Raw genomic sequence first — 10,593 nt, forward strand, 5'->3', positions numbered from 1 at the left:
AGTCCCATCTCTCACAGTGACGTGAGGATCGGCCAGTTACCAGAAAGAAAAGCCAGCCAGCCAGGCACTCCCTTCAGAAATGATTAATATGCTTTTCACTGTTGCAGAGTCCTAGGCCAGTACCTGTGGTCTCTGGGAGAGGGCTGAGGAGGCTCCCAGGTGCAGTGACTGGATAATTTTGGGCCAGAGCAGCCATTAAAGAATCATAAGAGGCTGTGGGTGGCACTGGGGGGGGGGGGTGCGGAAGAGGGGGTTGCTGGCTAATCTAATCAGGCTTCCCAAGGAAACTCTCATTCCAGACAGACCTGCCAGGGGTTTTATTGGGTTTGTGGGGACCCGCAGATTTCAATCTCCAGACCCCACAGGGAAGGAACAAGTATTAAGCTAATTTTATTAAATGGCCACAGCTGGCAGTAGGGGGAAGTAGGGGAGAGGAGAGAGGATAAAGAAAGTCATTCAAGTCTGCCAGCCATGACAAGGGTCCATACATGGGGCCTGACTGGGAGGGAGGCCACCCCTCCTTCCTGTCTCTCCAGCTGAGCCAGTGCGGGGGTGGGAGGGGGAAGCCAGATGGGAACTCTCCCTCAGTGTAGAGCCTTGGGATTCTCCAAGAGGCTCACCCCATGGCTGCTGCCCAGGGCAGATGCTTGTAAGTTCTATCAAGCCTCCACAGGACAGCGCTGGAGTGGAAGCGCTGGGCTGCATCCAAGCCCCCCTTCCTTGGTTCTGCTTTGGAAACCCCAGATCTTCATGATATACAGTGTGCTGGGTAAGAGGATGGTCTTTGGTTCAAATACTGATGTTTGCTCCTTCCTAGCTTTGTGACTCTGACAAAGTATTTATCCTCTGAGCCTCAGTTTCCTCATCAGAAATGGATAAAACAGCATCCATGTTAAAGGGCATGGGAGTATTCCTTGCCAATCCACTCCCACTCCATACACATTTCCATGAGATAATATTTATAAAGTTCTTATATGGTGTCAGACACAAAGTGGATGTTCTCTAAGTATTAGCTATTATAATTTAGGAATGCCCTGTGTGCAACCATCGTGGCCCCAGTTATAGGGGATGAGGGAGGCAGTGACAAGGCAAAGAGATCTGGTGCGTCGTCTCCAGTGAGCAACGGCTTCTTGAATTCAAGTGCAATCAAGAACGTAGTGATTGTGTCTTATTTAAAAAGCTATTTAACCTCTTTTGAAGAAGAATAAAATCTACTCATCCAACCTCCCAGTGCTCTTGGAAGACTTGGATGAGAAGACTTGAATGAGAAGAAAGTGTCAGTCACTTTCACTTCAGGTATGTGAAAGTGTGTGTTGGACGGACTGTGTTGGACTCTGCCACCTCACAGGCTGTAGCCTGCCAGTCCATGAAATTCTCCAGGGGATCTTCCCGACCCAGGGATTGAACCCGAGTCTCCCGCATTGCAGGCAGATTCTTTACCATCTGAGCCACTAGGAAGCCTTTGGCAAATTTTAAAGTGATGTATAAATAATAAAAGCTGTGTTTATTGAGCACATACATGATACCTCTTTAACCCTCAGTCAAGTGAGATACGTCTCATTATAATGAGAAAACTGAGGCCCAGGGGTGAAGTGCTTGGGTCAAGGTCAACCAGCGTTTAATACAACGCTTGTTCCTTTCATTGCTATCACTAACCCAGAACTGAGTCAGGAGAGAGTGACTTAGCCAGCATCCTACAGGGTGGCACTGGGGCCAGAACCCAGGTCTCCTAATTTAAACCTGGCTGTGCCTGTGCAATGCTGATGCGACTTTCAAGGTCAAAGAGATGGAGCTTTTCCACCCTGGAAAATGATGTAACTAGGCTATCTTCTATGCCTCTTATTCCAGTTGCCCCGACCCTCTTGGGCCATGGTGTGCTTTGGGCCCCTTGGCCCACCTCTTCCTGGAGCACCTCTGACTCTGGCTTTTCCCAGATCCACGAGAAACTTCCAGTAGACTCATTCCCCATCTGGAGGAGTGCAGGGTTCACTGTCCCCTCCTGCAACTCCTCTCCAGGGCACAGTCAGAAAGCCAGCGGGGTGGAAGTGTTTTATTATAGCTTTGGTCAGACGGGCAGCAGCCGGCCAAGGGCTGTAGCTGGGAAGCCATCCAGCCCCCAACCAACCCCTCCCCCAGGCGGCGCTACCCCAGAGCAGGTGGGCAGCGCATCCGAGCACGGGGAGGAACCCGCTGAGGCCTCTCCCCCACCCCTGCTGGGGCGGGCTGGTGGGTAGGGTGGGCAATAAACAATCTTACTGTACAAATATACAGCACGGGCCGGGGCGGGGACGGTCAACACCGCCTCCAGAGGAACGAGGACAGGGCGCGCTGGACCCGGCTCTGCGGTGAGCCGGCGGGAGGGCTAGCTGCGGCCCGGAAGGTGGTGAGGACGGGCCAGGGGCGTCATAGCCGGGAGGGCTGCGAGGGGGTAGGCGAGGATGGGTCATCCTTTACCCCACCCGGAGGGGGAGCCCAGGGGGAATAGGGGATGGAGGAGCTTAATCAGAGTAGATGATGAAGCCGGAGAAGGTGCTGTACTTGTTGCTGTTGCCTCCGTGCGCTTTGCCCCCATCCAGTTTGATGAAAACCTCGTCCCCCGCATCCAGGTGCAGGATCACGCTATTGCTAGCGTAGTCGTAGTTCTGGTCTGCGTCCTGGGCGATGGCGCTGGCCCGCACCTGTGGGGGTTGGGCCGTTAGGAGAGTAAGGGTATGTGTGAGAGGGTAGGGGAGGAGAAGGGAGAGAAGTGGGGTCCGGGAGGGAGGGGGATTGTCAGAGGGAAGGCAGGGAGAGAATCTGAAGGGTCCCAGAGCCCCACCTGCGGCACCATCAGGGCTGTCAGCCTGCTTTCCTCCCATCATCCCAGCACTGCCCTTTTGCAATCCTAACTTTGTGTTTTGGGAGGGGGTTAGAGAGGAGCCTTGGATTTCTAGGGCAGGTGTAATCTGGGTCTGAACTGTCAGTGTAATTCAGTGTAATCGGCTTCCTTAACTCCCCTAGGTCTCACTGTCTGGCCCACTGAAGTGTTAGCCACTCAGTCGTGTCTGCCTCTTTGTGACCCCACAGACTGTAGCCTGCCAGGCTCTTCTGTCCAGGGATTTCTCTAGGCAAGAATTCTGGAGTGGGTAGCTATTCCCTTCTCCAGGGCATCTTCCCAACCCAGGGATCGAACCTGGGTCTCTTGCATTTCAGGCAGATTCTTTACCATCTGAGCCACTAGGGAAGCCCCACTCTCTGTCTGGCCCATTGAGGACCTCAGCGGTGTCTCCAGGAATCCCCAGCCTGGAACTCTTGCTTGCAGAGAGGAATTCTCTGGACCCCCAAGGGATGGAAGGCCATCCCCTCTCATCATTCTTTTCTCTCTCCTTTTTAAAATTATATATATATAATTTTTTTTTGGTCGTGTGGCATGAAATCTTAGTTCCCCAACCCAGGATCGAATCCATGCCCCCTGCAATGGGAGTATGAATTCTTGACTACTAGACAGCCAAGCAAATCCCCCTGCCCTGCCACCACCCCCTCTGCCTTATTGCAATAATGATGCCTACATTTCAGCCACATCCACCCATTCTCATGTCAGTGGCTGGACAGGAGACTGCCCCTTGGCCTTACAGGTCTAGGCCTGGATCAATACCAGGCTGCTAGTAAGCAACAACCCTAGTACTGAGACCTTCTGTGTGGATTCCTTGTATGAGGTCCATTCTGTGTCAACTCCCTGTCTGAAGTCCATTCTGGAGTCTTTCACACAAGAACAGTGAGATGAAAGGCCTGGGAATCATTTCCCCTCCCAAGGCTCAGGCTGGGCCTGCGTCCCACCTCAAGGAGTTGTAGCTACAGCTGTGACTATTACCCCATCCCAAGAGGACTTCTGGCTCCTCCGGCGGCATCACCCCTATGGCAGTAGAAGGTGGTAGAAAGGAAGTGGATGGGAAGAAAGGAATCATCCCTTCTGAAACCTTACATCCCTCTGTGATCCTCAGTCTGCTCTGATATCCTTGCTGGTCCTTGTTTTGATGGAATAGGGGAGGGACAGGCAGGAGCATCAGGAGGGACAGGGGAGCGCCAGCCTTTGGATTTGAAGCCTGACACATCATTGGTGGGGGAGGGGAGCTATAATCATAAGATATTGAGGATGTGGGATGATGGACACATTCTCTCCAGGCATTCCTTTCCAACCGCTGAGGCCAACGCAAGTCCTGAGCCCTCTGATCTGGGGCCTCTCCTGGATATTCTGAGTGGAGGATGGGCAGAGAGTCTGCACTGAATGGGGTCCTCTCAGCCAGGCTCCTCAACAGCCCCTCTCCATCCTGCCCCTTCCCTGAAGGCAGCACCCCCAAAGGCTGACAGTCAGGGCTGGACCAAGCCAGATCAGGAGAGGGACCCATCCCCCCTCCTGATCGGGAGGCAGCACTGTAGGTCGGCTGTGCCAAAGCTGCTGACTCAGCAACAATGTTGCACCGTAAGGACCCGACTGACATATTTGTGTGCAGTCTGCCATTGAAAACCCAGATCTTTTCAGCCCCTTCTCACCCCTCAAGCTTTTCTCCTCCAACCTGGGAGGGAATTGTTTGGGGGCACTTAGTTGGGAAAACTCCTGGTCCAGCTAAAGGTGAGGGGAAATCAAATGAGGGAGGGACGCCGTCTAAGGAGCTCGGTTTCTCTGTTTAGAAAATGGATGAGATCCTGCCTCACCCACTGCCACCATTGTAAAAGCCTTTTGGTGGCAAAGGAAAAAAATTTTTTAATCTAGATGGGGCTTTGAGCTACCAGGAAAGAGCTGAAAACAAGCAGCCAACTTCTGTATTGTTCCCTGGGCCCTAATCCTGGTGGTATTTATTATTACACATGCATTTCATTATCTTTGCTAATAAATTACTTCTAATAACAATTATTTTTATTACCCAGATTAATTTAGCCTTAACTCATTAAAACAGTGTGCTGCTTAATAGCCAGATCCATTAGAATACAGTCATCTGTCATCAGGAATCTCCTGGTGATGTGACAGGCATCAGTACTGTTATGCTTATGTTTATTATTTATTCATCACCATGATTGTTGCTGTGATTATCCTAATTATCCATGGAAGCAGGGAGAATTAATGCTCTTCCATCCGTAGACGGTGGGGGAGCCAGCAATGGAACCCAGGGGTCCTGATTCTCTGCCCAAGACTGGAAATAGTAGAGGCATCCAGTCCCTCCCAGGGGTCGAGGGGAAGTCTGGGGATTTCATTTTGTTGTAGAAGCGGGAACGCAAGTCTGGGACTTGTCATGTGGGGGTACAAGAGAAGCACCTCCTCAAGGGCTACCAATAAGTGAAACTGAGGCATTGGTCTGATTAGAGGTCTGGAGTGGGGGTGGGGTAGGGGCCAAGAACCCAGGAAATGTGCCCCTGCCCCCAGAGCAAAGCTGGGGTCTCAGGTATGCAGGTGTGGCTCCCACGGGCAGCCAGCCTGGCCCCTGTGTGCTTTCACACAATGCCTGAGTTCCTACTGTGCCAGGCGCTGTGCTCTGTCCTGTGAAAGGCATTAGAGGCCAGAGAGGACAGCGGCAAGATAGGGGGGGTGGGCAGGGAGGCTATATCCCCTCATCAGAGAGGCCGATCCCCAGTCAGGTCTTCGTGTACCACAGTCCCCAATTTACACACCCCACCACCTCCCCCCTCACTCAGACTCTGGTGTCCAAGTCCCTGCCCATTTGTAATACTCCCCTTCCCACAGGCCCTGACCATCCCCCCACAGCCCCCCTTCCCTAGCCCGGTGTATCAGTTTCATATCCTCTGGGGACCATCTGAACTGTGGATCTTAGAAGGAACCGCAGGGAGCTCATCTCACTCAGGGCACTGGCTCCAGCCTCGAGTCCCTTCCCCAGGCTCCTCAGGTCCTTGTGTCATAATGACCCGGCCTTACTGCCATCTGGCCGTGCAGCGATGACTCAGAGCTACCCCTAGGGAAAGGGACCCAGCACCAGGCAGGAAGGTGCTGACTCCCCGCTTTCTCCATCTTGCCCAGGGAAGGACCAGGGCCCAGACGCGGCTCTGCTTTCTAGAGGAAATTCTGGAAGTCTCTCTGCAGGCAGGAAGCCAGGAAGGAAAAGCACAGAGCCCAGGGCTGCCCCTGGTCTTGAAGGCGTGGGAGGAGCCGGCTCCTCCCTTCTGTTTCCACCCGTTGCCCAGCCCTGTCATTTTTGATCTCTGGACATTCTGGCTTGTATGTCCTGTTCCACCTCTGAGCCGGCCTTTCCCTAAACTTGACCTTTCATTTTCTCCCTAGCTGTGTCTTGTCCCCTAGGGGACCGAGGTTCATCATCCTCTCCCCAGACCAGGTTGGTCTGAGCTAGGGCCCACTGAATCACTCCCTCCAGCCAACACATCTGAGGACAGGAGTGTCAGTGGGGTCCCGGTCTCCTCTCCCTCACAATAATGGCAGGGGCGTGTTATTGTGTCTCCCCTGCACAGACCATGTGGTCCTGGAGGGCAAGCAGACTGAACCCCTGGAACCCCAAACCTGGCTCCTACTCGGAGCTCAGAACTAGTCATATGGAATGACTAGTGAGAGGAAATGAGTCTCGTGGACAATCTAGAAGAAGTCACAGAGAGTGTGGGGGAGGTCCAGGGCCTGTCACCCCACTGTTTATCTTGGATTTGTGTGTGTGGGAGGGGGGCAGGAAATGGTCTGAGTAATTGTTAAAATATTGGATCTCTGAAACCCCTGGTTAAAGTCACCTCCTTTCTTCTACCAGCCTGTGGTGCCACCTCCTTGTCAGGCTCTGCCAGTGCCCTGCCCCTACTAAAGGGGTAGGAAGAGCCTTTTGAGTCGGTTTCACCTCCCACTGACTGAAGCAAGTACACCTGCCCCAAGCCCCAAGCACCCACCATCTTTGGGGCCTCCTCTTGTCTCACCTCTGGGGCCCTGCGGCACCCTCTTGAGTAGCACAGTAGGGCCCACTGGTGGCCTGGTGACCACCTCCCTATCCAGGCAAGCTGTGGTCCAAGCCCCCTGAAACCTCAACTTGGTGCCAGCCCAAACTTTCTTTGGGAAAGGAAGAAATTTCACTGATGAAGGTGACACTGTTGAATCCCTTATTGGTGATTAATAAGGGGAATTGTGGGGCTGTCTGCAGAGAGAGTCCTCACTGGATACTGGGGCCTCCCATTTGGTCAAGAATGAAGGACAAAGAGGAGAGACACAGAAAGCCTGACAGACACAAGTGGGAGAGAGAAACCCAAGGAATAAAGAGAGGGATTAAACACAGAGGTGGGGGACCAGAAACCAACGGAGAGACAGATCAGACTGGTAGACAGAGGAGAGAGGCAAGCACAAGAGATGGGGAGAGGGGAGAAAGAGGAAGAGGAAGGGGAGAGGCAGAAACAAGAGGGAGAGCAGGCAAGGGAGGGAGGAGAGGGGCAGACTTACAAGCACCTGGCAGGCTTTTAGCTGACTCTAAGGCCTGTCCCTTCCCCACCCCTAAATGGGGTCCACCTCAAGAAGTGCTGCAGTGGGAGGGTTCCAGCAGGACCTTGGGTCTCAGTCACAGGAGATTTCCTCCCAACTCCCACTAAAGCTTTAGTTCTGATCCACACAGGCACCTGCTTCCACAAGGATGCTCTGCTTGACTACTGCAGGGGCCCCAGGTCACCTGTGGTCTGGGAGCTCTGGGAAGGGAGGGGGAACCAAAGTGAAGGGAGCTCGGTAAAACTGCCACCCTGGGGCAGGGTTAGGTCAAGATTGGTCCTGGGGCAGCAGTTCCAAGGAGAACACCAGACATCGCTGGTCCCAGGTACCAAAGACCTCGTGAGCTTGGTGCCTTCCGCTCTGGTCTCTCCGATGGGGATAGGGAAGGAAGAGGATGCCCTGACACCGCAGGAATCAGGAATTGCAGCTGAGAGGCAAAGAGGAAGGGGAGTTTCCACCTCTTTGTCCTGCCTCAGAAGGAAAAACTTTTCCCTTCTGGCCATCTTTTTGGGCGCTTAGCTCTGACACAGTGGGAAGGGGCCGCGCAGTCCCGGGTTTTGCAGAGGGTGGCAGATCTGCCCAATGGTCCCTTCCTAAGGGCGGGGGATGTATTGTAGCTAAGGCTTTGTGCGCTTGGCTCCCTTTGCCTTTGTGCGCAAAACATCTCCTACAGCTCGCCTTCTCCGCTTGCGCGCCTAGCGGTGCGCCCAAGCGCCCGCGGGCGCAGACGCTGCCTTTCCCCAGAGCCCATCCTGATTCGGCCCCTCACCACTAGCTGGTATCAACCAGAATCCTAGCTCTGAGATGCTGTTTCCCACGGGCCAAGCCCCCAAGGGCCAGTCCGCGCGGCCTGCGCTCTGATTATTAGTTGGATGTTATTTCCCGCATTTCCGTGCCGCAGGTGCCCAGCAGCACTTGCCTTGGAGCTGGCGCCCAGAAGCCGAGGAATCAGGGGTGCCCGCTAGCCTGGATCATCCCCGCCTGTAATGTCTAAGCCGCTCCGGGTCTCCGTCTGCGCCCGTCCGTACCCGTGGGCCCCGGGCTCCCTGGGTGCCCTGCCCCCAGGCCAGCCCCATGCCCCCGGCGGGCCCACCTGGCCGTTCTTGCAGAGGTCCGCCCACATACTGGTGCCGTCGCCGCCGCGCATGAGGACGTGGTAGGTGAAAAAGTAGGTGCCGGGAATATTGCACGTAAACTTGCCACTGGTCGCGTCGTAGTTGTTGCCGAGGTTGGTGACCACGTCGTCGAACTTGAGCACCTCGTAACCCTCGTGAGGATTCTTGAGGCCGGCGTAGAAGGCCACGCGCGGCACCGTGGTGTAGGTGGCCGTGCTGATGGCGCCGCTGCCCCCCGCGCCTGGCAGCCCGGGAGGGCCGGTCTTGCCCGGCTCACCCTTCTCCCCAGGTGGCCCTACAGGACCCGGAGGACCTGGGTCCCCGGGGGGCCCAGGGGGGCCCGGCTTGCCTGTGCGTCCCGGCTTCCCCTGGGGGCCCTGCACCAGCGTGGAGGGCGGGGGCGCGCCGCTCTGCTCGCTCAGGGCGTCGCCGCCGTCGGGCCGCGCGCCGGCGCCGGGGCCCCGCGCGGGGTAGGGGTCACACACCATGCGGCAGGTGCCCAGCATCTCATAGTGGCCATCCGGGCCTCCCGAGCTCACCAGCACGGGGATGAGCACCACCAGCACCAGCAGCATCACCACGCCCGCGGCGGCCGCCAGCAGCGTCTTCCGGCCGGCGCGGAGCCTGGGGAGCGCCGGGCCGCCCGGCCGCGCCGTCGGGGCAATGGTGCCGGCGGCAGGGGGCACGGGCGAGGTGCCCGCGCTCAAGGGCGGTCCAGCTGGACTGCGGGCATGGGGCCGGGCCCGGGGCGCCGCGCTGCGCTGGATGCGCTGCCGAGCCCAGCCGCCGGCTCCTGCCTCGCGCCTCCCTCCCGCTGCGCGGCCGAACTGAGCGAGCGCAGCGGCAGCCGCCTGCTGCCGATTCCTCCCGCCTCCGGGTGCTGGAACCACCGCCCCCTCCGCGCGGTCCAGCCCCGCCCACTCTGCGCCGCGAGGGGTGGGGCTGAAGGCTGGGCCGGCGCCTAATTGGGTTGTGAGAGGTGTGGCTCCGCCCACTTAGAGGGGCGGGGCTCGGGGCGGGGCCGCCGGGTAGAGGGCTGGAGCCGCGAGACCCAAGGCGAGCAAGAGACTGAGCGTTGGAGATAGAGAGGGGGCTAGAGTCCGGGACGCAGAAGAGGCTCCCCTAGAGAAGGGGCGAGTAGGAACCAAAGAACTAGTAGAAGAGGGAGCCCTAGGGAGAACTAGAGAGCGCCGAGGGTGACTAGGAGAGGAGAGGCTTCGAGGGTCTGGTATGAAGAAAACCTAGAGCAGAGAGAGGCGCGAGGGGCCACTGCCCGCAGGAGGCGGGGGCTGCAGTACGGCGCCTCGGTCTTCAGGGCACAAAGAGAGATTGAGAGGAGGACGAAGAGAGGAGCAAGAAGGAAGGACAAGGAAGCGTGTTATGAGCGGGGAGAAGAGGGGAAGGCAGGAGGGCGTCGATGGGGCGAGTCCACACTCAGGTCTCTCAGATCGCCTGTTTGGGAGATGGAGGTGGGCCGGTACGCCTGTCAGGGTGCCCACAGAATTCCAAGTACTAACCGCAGCTGCTCCCTCCTCTTTTTTTTGGGGGGGGGGGACCTGGATGTTCCCGGGACCGCCTTACCCCAGGAGGAGCAGGATCGTCTACCCATACCTCCTTAACCTCTACTTCTTCCTCCCTGCGCTCCAGGCCAGGTCAGGCTGCTTTTTCCTGGGGATGGGGCCAGGGACTCCTCCATCTTACTCTGATCAATTCCTTTCTCCCTGCTTTTAGACAAGGGGGAAATTGGGGCACTGAGAAAGTGGGCACCCCAGGTAATTTCTCCATTCTGACCAGTATAGACATGTCCCTGGCTGGTGACGCCCCCTTTCCCAGCTTCCAAGAGGGGTTGATCTCACCCAGCCCCTTGGCTCCACACCCTCCTTCCCTGCCACCAGCCTCCTGAGCTTCTAACTCTTTTCTCCATCAGATTGTATGAGGCAATCCTTGTCCTCAAGTGCAGTAAAGTGTTTATGTTGCATAAACTAAAAGGCGTCTGCTTCCATCAAAATATTTGTCACATTATATGAA

General features: G+C 56.3%; 1 protein-coding gene across 1 annotated transcript; it reads right to left on the minus strand.

Annotated features, from left to right (window-relative positions):
- Positions 1–374: 374 nt before the first annotated feature.
- Positions 375–9,423, minus strand: C1QL1 (complement C1q like 1). Its single transcript, XM_027518743.1, has 2 exons — positions 8,544–9,423; positions 375–2,678 (listed from the first exon to the last, which is right to left on the minus strand). The coding sequence occupies exons 1-2, from the start codon at positions 9,138–9,140 to the stop codon at positions 2,499–2,501; spliced, it is 777 nt and encodes a 258-aa protein (XP_027374544.1). The 5' UTR covers positions 9,141–9,423; the 3' UTR covers positions 375–2,498.
- Between the last annotated feature and the right edge of the window lie 1,170 nt (positions 9,424–10,593).

The sequence above is a fragment of the Bos indicus x Bos taurus genome, chromosome 19 (genome assembly GCF_003369695.1).
Source record: "Bos indicus x Bos taurus breed Angus x Brahman F1 hybrid chromosome 19, Bos_hybrid_MaternalHap_v2.0, whole genome shotgun sequence".
Classification (NCBI taxonomy): Eukaryota; Metazoa; Chordata; class Mammalia; order Artiodactyla; family Bovidae; genus Bos; species Bos indicus x Bos taurus.

Bases quoted from the DNA above. Each gene is read 5' to 3' on its own strand.
- C1QL1 (XM_027518743.1), bottom strand. From the start codon at position 9,140: ATGCTGCTGGTGCTGGTGGTGCTCATCCCCGTGCTGGTGAGCTCGGGA. The intron at 2,679-8,543 runs GTGGGCCCGCCG...CAACCCCCACAG, and splicing joins ACCTCTGCAAGAACGGCCAG to GTGCGGGCCAGCGCCATCGC.